Source organism: Coturnix japonica, chromosome 11, assembly GCF_054131305.1.
Source record: "Coturnix japonica strain WE chromosome 11, WE-NBRP24, whole genome shotgun sequence".
Lineage (NCBI taxonomy): Eukaryota > Metazoa > Chordata > Aves > Galliformes > Phasianidae > Coturnix > Coturnix japonica.
Genome location: NC_140673.1, coordinates 6,795,043 through 6,813,587, shown reverse-complemented (window position 1 = coordinate 6,813,587; position 18,545 = coordinate 6,795,043). Strand labels below are relative to the sequence as shown.

General features: G+C 46.4%; 2 protein-coding genes and 1 long non-coding RNA gene across 6 annotated transcripts in view; 1 reads left to right on the top strand and 2 right to left on the bottom strand.

Moving 5' to 3' along the window:
- The window catches only part of SMG7 (SMG7 nonsense mediated mRNA decay factor), a 40,746-nt gene extending 31,044 nt beyond the window's left edge, over nucleotides 1–9,702 (bottom strand). For all 4 annotated transcript variants that reach the window (XM_015869582.3, XM_015869584.3, XM_015869583.3 and 1 more), the window contains exon 1: nucleotides 9,320–9,702. In XM_015869582.3, the coding sequence (XP_015725068.1) occupies nucleotides 9,320–9,348 (29 nt within the window). In that variant the 5' untranslated portion in view covers nucleotides 9,349–9,702. The remainder of the gene's footprint in view (nucleotides 1–9,319) is intronic.
- A 3,586-nt stretch (nucleotides 9,703–13,288) lies between these two features.
- NMNAT2 (nicotinamide nucleotide adenylyltransferase 2) overlaps nucleotides 13,289–18,545 on the top strand; it is a 20,124-nt gene continuing 14,867 nt past the window's right edge. Inside the window, exon 1 of the mRNA XM_015869593.3 lies at nucleotides 13,289–13,432. Within this exon, the coding sequence (XP_015725079.1) occupies nucleotides 13,348–13,432 (85 nt within the window). The 5' untranslated portion in view covers nucleotides 13,289–13,347. The remainder of the gene's footprint in view (nucleotides 13,433–18,545) is intronic.
- The window catches only part of LOC107317209 (uncharacterized), a 7,547-nt gene continuing 3,544 nt past the window's right edge, over nucleotides 14,543–18,545 (bottom strand). The window contains exons 2-3 of the long non-coding RNA XR_014932588.1: nucleotides 16,535–16,637; nucleotides 14,543–14,673 (exon numbers count right to left, since the gene is read on the bottom strand). This is a non-coding gene — a long non-coding RNA (uncharacterized LOC107317209). The remainder of the gene's footprint in view (nucleotides 14,674–16,534; nucleotides 16,638–18,545) is intronic.

The following is an 18,545-nucleotide window of genomic DNA, read 5'->3' as shown; positions in this document are numbered from 1 at the left end:
GGGATGAAAATAAAGCTCTGTTGCGTCCCTGCCCACCATACCAAACTCAGGAAGCACCCAGCAGTGCCTGCAGTTCATCTGCCAAAGTGCCACGTGAGATGTGAAAGTCAGCAAGCAAAAGAGACACTTTGCACAGTGCAATGCTACTGTACTCTGAGCTCCCAAGTCTAGCCTGATTGGAGTGAACACGATATCAAGTCTCAGCTGTGATAAACAGGTAGTAAATCTGGTACTCATTTGTTATATTACAGTCACTGACTATATTTTAATTCATGCCAAGTGCTGGAAAAACAGAGGCAATAAACCTAAGGGATTAAATTACTTTTAATAGCTTCGGCATCATGATAACCCTGTCTGGAACTATGGAAAACACAAATCAGAGGACAGAGATCAGCAGGTCATCAAAAGTTTTCCCCCTTCATACAGAGGGTCCTGCCCTGAAGTCTTCTGCAGAGAGCTCAAGAGAAAGCTGAGCTACCTTGCTGATGGTCACAGTTGCTATGGCCTAGCAACTGTATTATCCCTATGATCCTATTAGGCCAGGCCACAACAGGTACTGCAGCACTCATCTCTCTGAACAGGCACTTTCCAAGCACCAAGTCTGATGTCCTTACACTCAAGGCCTCAAAAAATGTAAGGCTTAAAGCAGAACTACTGGCATTGAAATTATCCACTATAGCAATTCAACAACTGCACAAAGCAGTTGAATGATTGCAAGTTGCAATGATTCTCATTGCAAGTTGCATCTCGGATATTATTTTTTATCTTCTATCTTGAAGGTAAATGCAAACAGCACTCTAAAAGCAGAGGAATGGTATTAAGACTGAACACCACTCAGGAAGAATTCTACCTGCCATTTTTGAAATTAAATAGGTACTAAGTGCATCACTGCCAACAGTTTACAGAAGCCTCAGCAGCAGCTCCCCACTGTGTTCCAGTAACACACAGCAGATGGAATAACTTTTTCATAGAGAAGCCTGTCACCATTCAGCAGCCACAGCTGTGTGTCCAACCTTAAGCTCCCCCTGCTCAGTACCCTGAGACATTTGAGATCCCTCCCCCTAACCAGATGGGTTGTCCATTGCAAAAGGCAAGAGCCTACCACTAAAAACTGCAGGTTCCTTGCACATACAGCAACAGCTGTGTTCAGCTGAGAGGGAAACCAGCTTCCCCAGCCCAGATCTGATTGCATTTTACTTGGGAATGAAGCAGAACAGATGCGCTGCTACAGGGACTGCCCCTCTCTAGGAAGGATGCAGCTTGCAGTTTGGGGCAGCAATTGAGCACAAATGGGTCCCAAGGAGAACAAAGGTGCATGTCCCCTGCTCAAGTGGCACAGCTCCCTCAGCAAGGCCAGCTGAGCCCACAACTCCAAACGAGGTGGTGAGCACACTGCCACCACCATGCTCCCACAGCTGCTGCCAGTTAACCAGTAACTCACCTTTCCTGCTTTAAAAATTAATGAATTGGCTAGGAGCAAGGTTTGAGCAAATTTATAACTTCCAAGGTTAATCCTGCTTTTGGAGATTAAACATTTCTATAAAAATCTTTGTATTTCAAATTTTCATCTCAATACCTCAGATACAGACCTATAAAGGATTCTGTCCTTGGGCAGTTCACACAGAGCAGCCCTGCTCATTGTGTTCACTTCATCCACAGCTGCTGAGGAAAAGGCTCCTGGACATGCAGCCTGAAGAACAGAAAGGATGCCAAGTAGCTTTCCCCCAGAACCACATCTATAATTAAAGGTTCCTGGCACTTGGTATCACCAAGGCTGGAAAGGACCTCCATGATCACCCAGTCCATACTCCTATCTCACATACCACCTCAGCACTTCACTCTGCAAACACAGTAGCATCGACCTTGTCACCACACAAGCTTTTAGTATATAATTCTAACACATCCAAAACAAATTTGAAAACAGAATAGTTTTGGTGCTGTGCTTCATTTGACAACCAGGCGTGGAAACTCACATGAATCATGCTGCTTTAACCTCAAAATCCATATGCACAACAGTGCTTTCAGCCATACAGAGTTCTGTCATTGCATTGTCCTCTACTTACAAGTACTTACAATGCTTCAAGACAGACTACGAGCACCTACTCAATACCCAAAAGAAGTTTGATGACATACCCCCCCTCTTCATAAGCACAGGTGGTTGACACTCCTATTTTTAGTTATCACAAGCGTGGTCTGGAAAGCACCCTAAGGACCAATCTCAATGGCTCAAGTGCACCTTCAATTAGGAGTTTAAATGCTCAAGGGCACAGCCAAAAACACCAGCTGCAGAAGGAACCAAAGCTGGAGTCTGTCAAAGGTTCCTTGCTGGTTACAGGAAACCCTGGTTTAAAAAAAGATTGGTAACATCACATGGTCACAGCTGTCTGACACACAGCAATACCCACATGCTTTCCTCATCACAGGGAGACCAAGACAGGACATGGCAAAGCAAATTCCAGGAACCGTTCAATACAACTGAAAACAGTGGCAGAATTCCTCAGATTATGAAAAAAAAAGGGCTGAAAGATGGTTTTCTCCAGCTGAATTACCACATGTCCATTCCCATCTGCTCCTGACCATCAGCTGTAGGGAAATCAGGCTGCTGTGAATAACATGAGAATCCAGAGGGCCCCTGCAACAGGCTGCCCTTAGCAGTAGTCTGGTTGGACAGAAGGAGATGTCAAGGCCTCATTAAATCAAGGCACCAAGAAACACTGAAGTGTGTCTTGATGAAAGCCTCTCAATGCCCAAAAGGTATGTTTTGCTGTATCCAGATGAATAATCTCCTCTCTGCAAACAGTTCTGTAAATTCAAGACATCTTCCCCAAGTTCATTTGGCAGAATCAGCCTCAAAGGTTTCAGTGGAATTCAGAACGAGCTTCTCATTTCCTAACAGCTACAGACACAACACAACCACATCGTGAGTGGGGCCAGATAGCTCAAAAGAGACACTTCAGAGATGGGGGGGGGAATATACTGAACCAACTTATACAGACCCATATTTGATGAAGTAAGATACCTTCCACAACAATGAAATTAAAATAAGACAACTAGACTGATGATGTATTAGAGACATAGCACTTTCAGAAATAAAATTTTATATATATATATGTGTGTGTGTGTGTGTGTGTGTGTGTATATTTGCCCTAAAGGAGGAAGAGACAATTAACTCTAGCAGGACTCCCAAGTACCTCAAGGATATCTCTGATTTAAGTCCCATCAATGAAATTCAGTAGGTTGTCCATGGCAATGTAACAATCCCAAGAGAATCCTCAGCTTTCTGGTTCCTTACAATAAACTACTGGGCATAGGAAGCCAGTGTGAATAATCCAAAACAAGTCCTACTGGAATACAGAAAGAAAAGAAAGCAGGCCAAATGTTACTCAAAAAGCTCTTATTCCATCTCAACTCACCGCGTTACACTGATCTGAAAGGGCAGCTACAGATATAGCTAGGAGGAATTGGAATACACAGTATCAAAACACTGCTTGAGCCATTTCCTCCTCATTTGGTTGTTTAGGATGTCCCCGAGCTTATAATCAGAACTGTTCCTGGGAACAGGGGAAGAGCAGCAGTGCCCAGGCAAGCCTAGGAACAGGACCTAAAGGCAGTGCCAAGAGCAGTCAAAGAAGCCACATTAAAATGGATCGAATACTTGAGAGGCATGAACAGAAACACCACCAATCCTCTGTCCTGCACAAACCTGTGAGGAGCTACAGCCCAAGGGGCAGCCCCACATTCCCCAGCACTCTACAGGCACTCAGCCCTCCAGTCACTGCAGTGAGATGAACAAATTCAGGTGCCATTCCTTTCAGCCATTCTAGCATATGGGAACATGTGTTTGTTACTAAGCGCTGCTGAAGTCTGTGACCTTCCTAGTAACACATTAAAAGTACAGGACCAAACTATGCAACCTACTAATGATTTTAAGGAAATAGATCTGTGTTTTCGTTTCCCTCTTGCCTGAAAGACTCATGGTTTTGAAGTGAGATGAATACAAGCTTCTAGTTCAAAGCAAGGACAGCAATACCTGACATCCTCTGACACTCCTTACCTACAGCTATATTCCTCAGCTCTTCCACCACTCCTTATGTACGAGTCTGCTCCTACACATGGATCTTTGCAGCTACCATGAAGATCCAGAAGCAGTGCTCCTCATCCAGCAAAACCAGCTGCTCCACTACAGCAAACCTCTCCTCCTCTACCACATAAAATAGCTAAGCAGTCACCAAACAGAAGTTAATGGGCAAGTGCATCTTCTTACCATGCACTGGAATGAAGAAAAGCATCAAAAAGCCTCTGGAAGCCTGTATTCAGGGAAAGGGACAGCCTACTGAAAGTGCTTCGTGCAACGTGAGATGCTTCAGGGAAGCATCACTTACCTTCATTGCCACAACACAACCCTCTCTCCTTTTCAATATGGATCAAACTGTGCACGAATACGCAGGTTAGAACAAGAACCAACTGCTGCAAGAATAGCCCCTATGACCAAAAATGAATAAATAAATACAGCTATAGCTTTACTTACACTAACTTGCACTTCTAGGTCACTGGAACACTGCTTTGCAAGTAACCTCCAGCATAGTGAAGTAACAGCATCTGTGATAAGCTGTGCTCTGAAGCAAATAAATAAGGCTGCTTGGCCCAGACAGAAAGCTGGGGTACTGTTCAGGACAGCGATACCAGCCAGGCAGGGCATGTGGGCTTCACTATTCATAGGACCCAGGGCATTAGTTACCAGGGCTATAGGTCAGTGACTGCTTAGAGAGAATGAGCACTGTATCATCAAAACCTGCAGTCCCACCCTACCCTTATTCTTAGTGCCTCGTGCACACAACCTCACCCCTTTTGTCAGCATGTGTGGTAATGACGGACAGGACGGGGAACATACTCACATAGAACTACCCAGAGGTAAAAACACAAAACAAAAGCAGTCCACTGAAGACCAAAAATCATCCACCATCAAACCAGTACTGAGGGGAGAGGGTAAAAGGAGGAGAGGACACTACTGTTAGAAGTTCTCCAGATGTTGGGCTTTCACAAAGCATAAAGGAAGAAAGGCCGAGTTCTGATTGTTGCAGCCCTCTCCCCACATCTGCACTCACACAGCCACCCTCCTGCCAGCCACTGCAGATGAAATGGGCCCATCACGTCCTGAACCGCTCGTGCATTCGAGTTCTCACAGTCCATCCCTCTGCAGATAAATCCTGTCAAAACCATTTAAGAAAGAGAAGTGACAGCGAACAAGCAGGACATTCACATCTGCCTTGTTCCTACATAGCATTAAGAGCTATGAGATAATATGACCTTCACACAAGTTGCCCTGGGTGGCAGGAAGATGCTCAATAATCCAAATCCCCTCTGGGGGAATTGCTTTACACTCTTTTTTATTGTAATTTTTACTTCATAGGTCACCACAATGTTTGTAGATCTGTAGCAAACAGTAGTCACCACCAAAATTACCTGCCTCTTTAAACCACCGCCTTCTCCCTTGAAAAGCATTGCTCATAATAAACACTGGTGGTAATTCTACTTACAAATGCTAGAAGCAGCTTGCACAGAGAGCAGTATAGAAAGAAAAGGGGGTGGAAATTTTGCCTTTATTTTCCCCCAGAGTAAATAGTGGCGCCTTCTGAAAGCCAATGCAGTTTTCTGACCTCTCTGCTACTTCTCCCCTGTTTAAAATCTAAAAGTAAACAATGCATGAAAGTACCATTAATCATTGCAGAACATTAAAAAGCCACAGGGAAAACTTCCCAAAACCAATTGGACGTGAAGACAAATCACTGAGGACAACAGACCAACAGGAGCAAGGTCTGTGAGACCCCAGGGCAGTCAGAGCCACAGTGCTCACCCAGCAGCAGAGCTCTGGGGGCTCCTGGCTGCAGCACATGGCAGGAATATCAGCTTAAGTTAAAATACACGAGGTCCCAACTGAGCGCAAAGATCTTTTCCACCACAAAGGCTGTAAAGCAGCAGAACGGCAAACACTGCTTCTGACATTAGAAGCTGCCAATACCTGGGTGAATTGCTGAACAAGCTGGTGTCATACTGGAGCAGGAGGCTGGACAGGGACACCCTGAGGTCACTTCCAGTGCCAGGGGTTCTGTGCACTCCAGGCAGAACATTGCAGTCATACATTACTAGTCTGCTACCAACATTACATGTACTTCTTCCTCCATATGCTCTTGAGATTTAACTCAAGTTAACTAACTGACTCTGCCTGTTTTGTTGGGGTTCAAGTAGCACTGGTTTCTGCCTGTCAGGCATTGACAGACATCAGTTCTACATCATCCTAATCAGGAACAGTTACCAGAACAAGCAAAGATTGCAGCACTAAATTACCTCTGCTCCTGCCCTTCTTCATTTAAAAGTGAAGAAACTTTGCAAAAGGTGCGTCATGGACTGGCAGACAGCAAAGGAGCCACCGTGAAGAGACATGGCCGATGCAAAAGTTAATGGAGCTACTGAGTCTTTGAAAAGAGAGTCACAATTTAAATTATTAAAGCAGGCAAACCTTTAATGAAGTTGGTTACGGCCTCATCATAACACATCAGGAAGCTACCGACTGGTTTGTCAGCACCAGAATTTCTAAGCAACGTTCAAGCCCTGTAATTCAGGCACTTTTTAATGTTACATTTACATTGTGCTAAAAGCCACAATTCACCAGGGTAATACCACATTAACTATAAACTGGAATTCGTATCTTTGTGAAATGCAATCCAGACAGTCTTATCTCAGTCAAGCTATCACACTTTTGAATCCAAGTTAACTGTGTTTTGAACATATAAAAACCATACAATGTCTATAGAACTGGCAACAAAGACCATTTCTTTACAGTAAGTACACGCAGACTAGGTGATCTTAAGCTCAATTCTGTCTTATGAAAAGGAAGAAACTAAGTGCTCAGTTTCAGTAGCATTACATCAGAAATCCTACCTGCAGTGATAATTTGCTTACCAGTGCCTTTGTAGGTAGCAGGATACACGAAATGTTTGCTGTAAGATTGTCCTACATGCTCAATTTGATGTAAGGGCTGTACTTAAAGATTCCCCAAGCAGAACAAAAGATACAGATCAAATTTCTCAGTCAGATCAGACATACCAGGCCCAGAACACATTCACCCAAATAGAGCCTCTATTCTGAGATCCCTGATGGAGCCTCCTGTAAGTTTTTACTCCTCTGGCCAGATCTAATGCAGATCTTTGTGAAGCAACTCAAAGACCCCAGAGAAGTACCCAGGGAACTGAATTGAGATGAGGGAGAACACAATCACATACTCTTGAAAGGTGACCTTGAAAAGGATATTAAGAATAGGAAAGGAAAAATTCCAATGCTATCTCACAGTATAGAAAGATGACTTAAAAAAAGGATTCCCCACAACTGTATAAACACTGGTGATATTGTGTCTGACCTTCTTTGTTCTTTCTGGAACACTTCTGTAGGAGTCTCAGCTGTTTCCCAGCTCTTGTACTCCTACTGAAAGGGCATGATCTTTTAAGGACAGTATTTCCAAACATGATTTATGTATATACACATACATCCATATATACACAAAGTATACATAGAGAAGAAGCAAGAGACTGGTGGTGGAGGAGTTAATGCAGTCTGGATGAAAATCCCCTTTCTTCCCTGCTCACTCTTTCAGTGTCTCCCAATTCTTGCAGAGTCATTACTTCACAAGTTATTCAACCATTACATGGTCACCTTAGAAATTCAGCTCTCTCACATTTAAACTTCAAATACAAAGATCTCTCCAAAAACTTTTCTACCCCTGGTTAGCTTTAAGAAGGGTAAGACTAATCACCCCACATCTTTATTCAGCACAATGTTTTGTTAACCTATCTTTTTGTATAACTACACTTGGTCTATGTATCCTATGTGAGCCTGAGGACCTATTCCCTGTCCTCCTTATGGCCTGGGCTGCTGTAAACCAACTCTCAATAGCTCTATGCAAATCAGAATTAAATCTACACACAGCATTGCTCCAGTGGATATAGAAAACCATGTGCAGATTTAAAGAAACTGCCTCCCAAACTTACCCAGAACTGAAACACACATGCACTGCACCAGCTACAAAGAACTTGGACAGTTTTGTGGGGTGCCTTTCCTCCTTATCCCCCCCCCCCCCCCCACCCCCTTTTCTTTTAAATGAAGGAGATCCTTGGTGACAAAGAGACAATTCACTACTTGTAATATATCTGTGCCCTGTTGCATTAAGTACTCCCACTAACATAGAGCACTCAAGGAAAAAAAAACAAATACAGGCAAAGCTATGCTGCTGGAGGAACAGCTGACAAAAAGAGGTGACTGCTACATATGGTGCCAGGCAATGAGGTTCTCCAGCTCCATGAGGAGGACACAGAGCACTGAGAAACACCCGGTGCAGGAAGGTGACTTGGGTAGGACACACATGGATGGAGCAGAGACTCAGGGCAGACAGACTCAGTCACGAGGGCAGAGGCGAGAAATGAGTGTGTTATTAAGATATATATGAAAGTAAATAGCTAGTAGAAGAGAGTTAATAACGAGTGTTTCAGAGCTTTTGTTGATAAAGCGACTGGAAAGAAGGAAGAAGCTAAGCACGGGCAGGAAACCCTTATAAGGGTGCAAGAACTTACTGTTAGATCAATTGCTTCTGTTTGGTGGGATGGGAATGGGGAGGTGAGGCTGAGACAGGTCTGGATCACCAGGGAGCCAGACACCAGACAGGTTGAATACAGCAGCACATTGGTAGAGTCAGTAAGTGGAGGCAGCCCAAGCGTTTCAGAACAGTGGAAACGTGAAAGTCTCCTAGAACTCACACAAGAAAACTTGCCCAAGCCATAACTTCTCAGAGAGACTGAGCACGACCGTCTGGTGAAGAAGCACCTTTCCCTTGATGTGCTTGGAAGGATCACAACCGCATGGACAAAGGATGATTTAGTACGGCACTGACACTGCCAGGCCATGTGCTTCTTCCTGGAGTGATCAACCACCACAAGCGTTCTGCGCCCAGAAGGGAAGCTCACTCACAACCTGCTCATCCCACCCAAGGCCGGAGCCCTTGGTCCCACAGCACGGCCCGCTCCTTCAGCCCCGGCACTACGGCGAGGCCGCCCCGCTCAGCGGCGGGTTGTGCGGGCAGCAGCCGGGCAGCACGGGGCGCGGTGCGAGGCAGCGGCCCGGACAGACACAGACACACCGTGACCTGAACAGACACACCGTGACCTGAACAGACACACCGTGACCTTGCCGCGAGCCCGGGCTCCGTCCGCTCGCCCCCCCCCCAGCCCCCAACCCTCTCCGCGGCCCGGCCTCGGTGCCCGTGTGCTCTCACCGGAGGTACTGCGCGCACAGCAGGCTCATCCTCCGCCTCTCTCCTCCCGTGTGCCGCCCCGCCGCGGCTCTCACAGGCCGGCCCGGCCCGCCGCCCCCACGCCGCTGCCGCTGCCGCTGTTGCTGCCGCCTCCGGCCGCCGCCGCCATCTTCCCGTGCGGGGCCCGCCGCCGCCGCGGGGAGGGGCAGGAAGGGAGGGGCCGCGCGTCCCCGCTCCGCGTTCCGGTCTCCCCCGAGCCGCCCCGGCCGCCTCCTCCTCTATCCCGTGTGCTCAGCCCGCGGCCCGGCCGTGCCCCGCTCCGCCCCGCCGTCCTCAGCCCCTGGCCGCCCGGAGCCTCCCGCCGCGCCGGCCGCGTTTCCGGGCCCGGCCCCGCCGCTACTTCCGCCGGCGCCACCGGCAAAGCCTTCCCCCGCGCCTCCTGCACGCCGACCCGGAGCGGCGGGCAGCGATTGGTTCTCCCGCTGCTATAACAACCGGGGGGGAACGGGGGACAGCCGGGCATCGCCACGGCAACCACGGCGCCTTCCCGGCCGGGCTTTGGGCGCTGCCCGCCCCGCACAACCACCCCGGCCCGGGGCATCTGGGCACGGCGTTCCGTCACAGCCAAATATAGGAACCTTCGCGTATACGAGCGTATATACAGCCTAATTATAGCCACTCGGTGCCGCCTTTGTGACTCGGTGTAGGCCCAAACTTGTCTCTAGGCAGGGAAAGTCCTCCTGAGCTCAGCGGCACTATGGGCCGGCACACTGAAATAAGGCAGAAATGTGGAATGGGGTGTGTGCTGATGAGGGCAGGTAATGCATCTCGTGTTACCTGAGTGTGTAAGAAGCATGCCGTGTAGTGGGACCTTTGGCATTGCTGCCCAGAGCTATGGGTGCCCCCATCTCTGAAGTGCCATGGACAGGCCTAGTACTACCCCCTTGCTCCCACTGCCATAGCATTGGCAAGGATTTGATCCCATGGTTGATCAAAGAGCCCTAGGACTCATTAAATAGCAATGGACCTTGGCTCTCTGCTGTGAGCAACACAGCCCAGGAGTGAAGCTTCTCTGATCTCCCCAGTGAAAGGGTCACGATCCCAAATGTGAATCCTCCAGCAGCATCTCTTATTGTTGGGGCTCAGCATTTCAAAGACCTGTGATGCATTTATCCTCAGAGCGCTGCTCTAACCTGCTCTAAGAGTGAGCAGCCATCCCTGTTTAACAGGCAGTCAGAGGAACCTGAGAGATTTCCTCAAGGTAAGTTGAGAACAGAGAGTTGGTTGCAAACCGAAGCCTGATCCCACCCCGCTTCATTAACTCTAACCTCTTTAATTGTCCAGGAATACCCTGGGAGTGTTGTGGAGAACAAAGCTTCCCTTCGGGCATGTGTACTCTCTGTGTTTTCGTGTATGATGTGGTCACTGGTTGACTCTCCATCTCAAGTAACAGATCTTGACTTATGGACGTCTGAGACATCATGTTTGTCTGCTGGTCTGAGTGGAAAAGGGGATCAAGAAAAGCACAAAGTACAGCACACAACAGCTGAATGGTAAAACCTCACATCATCTGTCAGTTGAATGATTGTAAGAATCTAAATATTATGAATGAGGGAAATTAGCACTTGGAGAAACTGAAGAACTTGAAGGAAGAAACAAAGTGTAAAGATACCTAAGTGCTCTTAATTTTGCCTTGAATTGGTCCCTCTTAGTAATTAATTATCATGTATTTCATGGGTTTTAATTGTTAGTGACAAAAGCCTCATCTTTTCCTAATTATAATATCACTGTTCCAAATAGAGTCTATACATAAAACTTCAGGATTTCTAAGTCTGTAAAGGTGTGTAAAGTCTGCATTATTCCCTTGCAAATGTCATAGAATCAAAGAATCATACAATGGCTTAGGCTAGAGGGGACCTTAAAGACCACTTAGAACAGGCTGCCCAAAATCCCATCAAACAGGCCTTGGATACTTCCAGAGATGGGACATCCACAGCATCTCCGGGCAACCTGTTCCTATTCTGGACAGAAAAATAAATCAATCAAAATGCTGCTTTTCTTAAATAAATCCCTTTTAATCCTTATAATTCATAAAGTATTTAGCGGATTTACTTGTAATTCTCTTAGAACATGTGCTGTGTGGATATACCCTTCCACAGCAAATAAAAGCTAAATCCAGCTTGGAAAGGAAGGAAGAAGAAGCCATTCCTGGGGAGTCACATTGAGTGTCTCCATCTCCTACCCCCATCATAGCCCAGCTCAGATTGTAACCACACAGACTGACTCTGCATGGCTGAGCTATCTTCAAAAGTCAGTTTGATGCTCTAGAAGTGCTCAGGCTAAGATGTAAGACAGTGGGAAGATACATGAAATAACATCCTCCACCCCACCTCCTACCAAGCCAACGTATTCTGTGTTGGAAGAAAGAGTCTCCTCCTGTGCACATGTGGCTGTGCCACTGGCTCTCTGACCAGCACAATGTTTTGTCAGCGTCACAGCACCCACTTCCCGCACCAGCAGCGTTGCTAAGTGACAGCCGATGTACTGCATCTGTCATCCACCCAGCGCTCATCCACAGCGCTCCACACAGAAGCACATTTTTTCACCTCCTCTATTTGTACCTAACAGCAGCCCCTGATGCTCCTGTAGGTGCAGGTTGTGCCTCCTATAGAAGGATATAGGGAATAGATCTCCGCACAAGCATTTCCTATGTAAACATAGTGGCAATTGGGTTAGGATTAACAAAAAATTGCTTTTCAGTTTCACTGATGTTTCATCAGTGCTTCAGTGCAGAAGAGCTAACCAGCACTGCCTTGTTTTAAGCAAAGAGAGATCATGATTCCATTCCTCAGCCTGGTTTCTGAAGAAGAGGTGTCTGTCCCTCAGCCTCCACAGGTAACTTTTGAAGCTGTTGGATGACTTTTAACCAAAAAAAAAGAGAACAAGTTTTATGAAGGCAGATGCACAAGAACACACATGCATGAGCACCAAGAGAGGCTTGAGGAATGCCCTCTTTTTCTGCTGTCACCCTGAGGCTGATAGATGCTAATTAATGGCTGTAGTTATATAGGCAGAGCTATGCAGCACTGAACTGCAGAGCCACTATTCTGAAGCAGTGACTCTCTCCCTTTTGAGGCAAACAAGGAGGTGAAGCACAAAAAAAGCCCAGAATGAACCTCTTGATCTCACCCCATTCTCTGATCCTACCTAAAGGACATAGGGGTTCCCTGGACAACTCAGTGACTTCTTGGGTTCGTTCCCAGGGCTGTTGCCCTGCATATTGCTCAGGGGTGTAACAGAGGAGGGCAATGGATTTAACAGATAGAGGAAGGGAAAGAAAAACTGGGTAGAAGCCAATAACTCCCTGCTGGGAGAAAAGGCTTTGTTTGGGAAATGGGGAGAAGCAGCAGCTGATGCCAGCTTCTGGGCAGCGGCTGAAGGCAACTGCCCACAGCTCTTGTCTCAAGGAACACAAATGAGAAATGAAGACAGTCAGTCTCGTACTAGTTTCCCTTGCAGGAACTGCTTTGTGGCCCATCTACAGAAATTTCACTTCCTTCAGATGGTGAAAGGGAGGTGCTTGGTGCCTGCCAGGGTGTTTTTACCCTAGAGCCCTCCAGAAGGGTGTGCAGGGGTGACTGCATGGCTGGGATCTCCAGTGCCTTTGGACAGGACCGCGGAGACGCACACCACGTGGCTGCACCCAAACACCCAGTTTGTGCAGGTTCATGCGGAGGGTGCTTACCCACTGCCCCCATTCCCTGGGCAGCTGATGCAACGTATGTCGACTTGAATCCCTGTGTTACGTGTGCGTGTGAAACACAGCTTGGACCCTCGCGTGTCCCCGTGCCCGCGGCGGGCTCTGTGTACCCCAGGCTGCCCGCGCCAGCCCCGGGCGGGGCCGGGGGGAGGTCTCTGCTCCGTCCCTGCTCCCGCAGCCCCGGCCCCGCCCCTCTCCCGCCCCGGCCCCGCTCTCTCCCTCCCTCCCTCGCGCCGCCGCAGCCGCACCGAGACACAAAAAGCGGCTGGGGCTGGGCCGGGCCGGGACCATGACGGAGACCACCAAGACCCACGTTATCCTGCTGTCCTGCGGCACCTTCAACCCCATCACCAAGGGCCACATCCAGATGTTTGGTGAGTCCCGCCGGTATAACGACTGGGGGTCGGGAAGGGGCTGGGGACCGACCACCAATCCTCTGGACCCCGGGGGTCCAGAGGGGCTCCGAGGGGAGTATCGGGGGGGGGGGGCACATCCGACCGGGGCAGCCGGGGCGCCCCCTGGCCCGGCGCTGTCCGTGCTCGGTGGTGCTGAAGGCGCCGCGGGCGGGGGCGGCGGCACCGCAGGGCCAAGGCGGCTCTGGGGGAGCAGCGGGCGGGAGCTGTCCGCGGCCAGTGGTTCTGGAAGAGCGGCTGCACCTCGGGGCGGGGGGCTCAGGGCAGGGCCGGCCGAGCTCTGTTCACGGAGGATGGTGATGAAGTCGCAGAGAGAGGAGGTGGTGGCGCGGTGCTGGCCTCGCAGTCAACCCGACGGCCACCGCGGAAAACGGCCCCACGATGGGGAGAGGAGACAGATTTCTGTGTCATGGGAGAAAGGCTGAAATCCAGGCTCGGGTTGTATTTGCGTTTCACGTAAGCTGCGAGAGTTCTCTGCTTTCATTCCCCTTGAAGTGCTCCTGCCCCCACAAAACCCCCGGGTTCGGTTCTGGCAAGGACTCTTGGCTGTGTTTATAAGCTGCCGCTCATCCATAGGGTCTGCAAGTCTGCGGTCTCTGCAGCACTTCTATTTCCTCCCTGACTGGGGAGGGAGGGACTGGGCCAAACAGCTAAAGCCAGGTTTGTTGGAAGTGAAAAAAATCATGGGGAGTTATTTGAAATATTAGACTTCCCAGCTTTTCAGCTGATAATGAGTCAAAGAAATTGGAAACCATCATGTGAGATGATTGATATTACCAAGCATCCACAAGATCCAAATGATGGAGATGCTAAAACCACTGCTACAGCCTGTTCAGGCAAGACAAGAGGGAGGGAGGGAGGGAGAGAGGGAGAGAAGGGGGAAGGGCAGTCTCTGTCAAAGGCAGTCTGACGTGACAGATATACTGACCACTCAGATAATATTTGAAATGCCTTGAGATCCATATACAAGCAGCAACTTACCTGGAGAAGGGGGCCCTGTTACTGCGAAGTGTCTGCTACCAACCACCACGTGAAATGGGAGCAGAAAGATCAGCTCTTTTAACACACCTTCCAGGAGTGCAGAGAGAGGAACCATCCTTGATGTCTGATGAGAGATTTCAGGCTGGGGAGCAGATGCTGAAGGTCTCTTGCTACTACTGGGGGAGCATCCTCAGGGGTTTCTGTAAGCTGCACATAGATTTCTAAGTAGAAAAAACATTGAAATCAGCTTGGGGTATTTCTGCACCAGGCTTTGTTTTTATAGATCATAATGAGATGGTCAGCAGCCTAGAAAATAATAGCTTTCTGGATGGAAACGATCACACTGTAATTTCATTTTGTAAGTGCAAGCAGACTGTGTTACTGGATAATAATACAATGAAAAATTCAAAAATTTATGTTCCCTAATCTAAAAGCAATTGCAAACAAAAAGGAACAAGAAGAACTATTTAAAAATCAAAACATAATTAAATGAAATTGTAGCAACTTGGTTCAATGGAAGTAACTATTGTTAAAACAAATTTTGAAATCCACATTATTTAGTCCTAGAGGACATTCTGATTAAGAAAAGTAATACTAAAAATATCAATGTGACCCATATTCGCTGGACTAAATACTAGTAACAACACTTATTTTAGAAAACAATGGTCAGTGAAATAACAGCATGCAGTGAGTATTTTCTGATTCCCAATCATATATATTTTTATTGTTATTTATTATTATTTTTGGCTCGGTATTTTTCATATCTTCATCATCCTCTTGTAATGAAATACGTCATCTCTTCAGGTAAAAAGTGCCAATAATCACAAAGTGGATATAATTGGAATTAATGAAGATCATGAGCCAGTTGTGCTGCCTGACTTGGGTTGTTTGATAAAAAAGTTCTTGCTCAAACAGTGAGGTCAAATGCCAAGTCGTGTGACCAGTAAGGTGGAAGGTACATCAAGTATAAACAATAGGTAAACAAATGTATTCTGCCAAACAGTGATGTTGTCAAGAACTGAGGAATGATTGTACACAACCCACTGAATATAATTGGTGTGCTGCTGTAAACAAAGCAACAATTGCAATCCTTGTGCATGCAAGCAGAGAAATATCGAGCACAGGAAGACAGGTTGTATTATTTTTACATACTGCATTAGCAAAACCCTTCCTGGAATAGCACTAACAAGAATTACATTAGCTCCGGAAACAGGCTTTATGGTGAGAGTTGAGAGAGGCTCAGTCTAGACCTACAAAAGCTGTTAAGGAGTGACTAGACCATGGCCTATGAGTGTCTGCATGGGGGAGTGGATTTTCTGTCATTTGAAGGCTTATAAACAAGATTCACAAATCTTTCAGGAAGACATGGCTTGACGTGGAACTTTTGTTCTGTATGTCCTGGAGAGATCTCGGCCTATAAAGTTCTGAGATACCTTAATAGGGATATATGAGTCATCCACATGGAATCTGACTTCTAAATCCCTGTTCATTTTTGTTTGAGGACCCCCCCACACACACACATGTCTAAAACAAGAATCAAGTGAGGGGAAGAGAATCTTGACCAAAACTTGTGTTACTTTTTTAGCTCTGTGCCATGGAAGCCTAGAAAAACAGCATTCCATCCTGTAAATATTATATTTCCAGCAACTAAATTTGTGCAAAATAATTATTTTCAGACAAATACTTGGGTTTCATGAGCCACTTAGGATCATTTGCTTAATTTAAAGAGATACAATTTATTTTATATTTCTTTTTTAAGTCATGGCCCTTGTTAAGCTTAGAGGATGTACAAGATTTGCACTGATGCATTACAATAGATGTAGCACTGTATACTCAGTTCTCAGTTAGGATCTTGTTGTGTTTTATTCAGGCTGAAGCCCAGCCTGTGCCCATAGGATCTTTGCCCAAATAAGAGGTATGTTAGTTATCTGAAAGCACTTTCTATCAGGGAAACTGTTTCCCCATCATTATTTTTTTCCACCTGATGTGAATTTCAGACTCTGCGTCATGGTTATGATTGAGTTCCCAGAAAGTTGGGATTCTGTTACAACCCCAGACCTGAAGCTGCAGCCCATGACTGACCTTTGCATCTGTATGGAGTAGAACCTCAACAGGAATTCATCTGCACACTGCCAGTTCCATGGCTGGGTCAGTGGGACTCATGAAATGAGCCTGATTCACATCTCTGTATAGAAAACAAATATAAAGATTTCAATAATTAATAAAGCACAAATAAAGCATATAATTAAAAAGGAAGTGAAATATTGTGCTGTACATCCATCCATATTAAAGGGTTGTGACAACACCCACATAGCCCCAAAAACACTCTGAATTATCTGTGGTATCAAATGTGCTTTGAGATGTATGTATGTTCTGAGTCACAATTTTGAGTTGTAAATTCAGTATTTACGTGGCAATGAGAAACTAAGGGAAGGAAAGGCAGGAGGAATGAGGGCAGAATCTCATGTTAAGTCTCATAGCATTAACATGTTATGAGACTTAACACAGTAATTGATTGGCTTCAGCCTGAGACAAAAATCCATCTCATTTATACTCTTGAGAGGCATGGAAAAGAAAAGCCAGTCCCAAATTCAAACAAATACTCTTAATTTCTCTCTAGCACTGGATACTGAACTCTGGATATGTGCTTAGTCCTCTTCCCTTGCAGCAGGCTGAGTTTGCCCCATAGCAGACCCACCCTGGCCTCCCTGTAGTTTTCCTGCTACCTCCCCTGTGTGCAAGCAAGGCCATCCAAAGGACAAAAGCCAACAGGCCAATGTCAAAAGCAAAATTCAATCCTTATGGTGCTGTAAATACACTGAAGCCTGTGCTGGCACTCCTCCAGGTGACAAGTGCCTGCCCCAGCATAGGGAACTCAAATTCCCATGGATTCATCCTCCAGATCATGAAACCACTGGGAAAGGGAGAAAGTCAAGGTAAAAAAAAAAAAAAAAAAAAAAAAAAAAAAAAAAAAAAGGTTAAAAAAATAAATAAATCATACTTTAAATAAATTAAAACAAACAAAACAACAACAAAATACAATTCGCTTTGAAGGCAATCTTGGGCATAATGCTGGAATTAAAGGTGTCCCTGTGCAAAGTCAAATGCTGAAGGACCAGCATGGGTCAACTCTGGGTATTTCAGGTCTGGAGAGGAAAAAAAAAACAAACAACCTTAAAACAAAAGCTTTTGTTGGGTGAGCTTCTTTGTAGCACTTGGTGGGAAAGGTCTTGTTTTCTTCCATGAATGCATGAGGTTCAGGGTGTTCTTGATGATTTCTGCAGATTGAAACATCAGGGCCACGAGACAGGGGAACAAATATCAGATCAAAGTGCCATATTTTGATATTGATCTTTTTTTTTTTCTCCTTTTTTCCCCCCACTTTCTTAATTTATAGAACAAAAGTTTCTCTGCAAATACAAAATGCCTCATTTGACACATCTGACATTTGCTTCTGACTCTATAAAGTTCTGAATCTCCACATCAACTGTCCACCCACATGAAGCCTTCTGGCTTCCAGAAAATGACCTTTCGCAATGAATTCAGTTTTACTGATACGTTTCTATGCCACTCTATCCACAGTCTGTTTCAACTTCAGAGCTTGGCCACCCATCAAGCTTGACTCTTTCTGACATGCTCACACCTCCATCACCATTTTCTCCTCTGCTCACCAAACTACGATTAGCAGGGGATTCCTTGACCTCCCTACCCTGCCAGAGGGTGGTTTCAAGCCCTGGCACTCATGAGATCCAGCTGTCTGGAGGTTGAGGGATGCTCAAAACTGGGTTCAGAGGCAGCATATTGGGCAAACCCCAGAGAATGGACCATGATGCTGTTATTATTAATCATTGATAGGGAGTAGGTGATTTTAATCAAATCTGCCATGTCTTTTTGTATCCATATTATTATCTCTTGCACATTGGTTTATTGACTGCTGCGTTGCCTCAGCCTTGTGGATGCAACTTGTGCCATGTTGTTCAGATGTGGTCTTCTTGCAGTGGTGCTTTACACCTGTTTTGTCAGCTCAGTCCCTTTCACACAGTGCCAACTCCTGGGCACATACAGAAAAAAAACCAAAGCTGATGCACTGGGT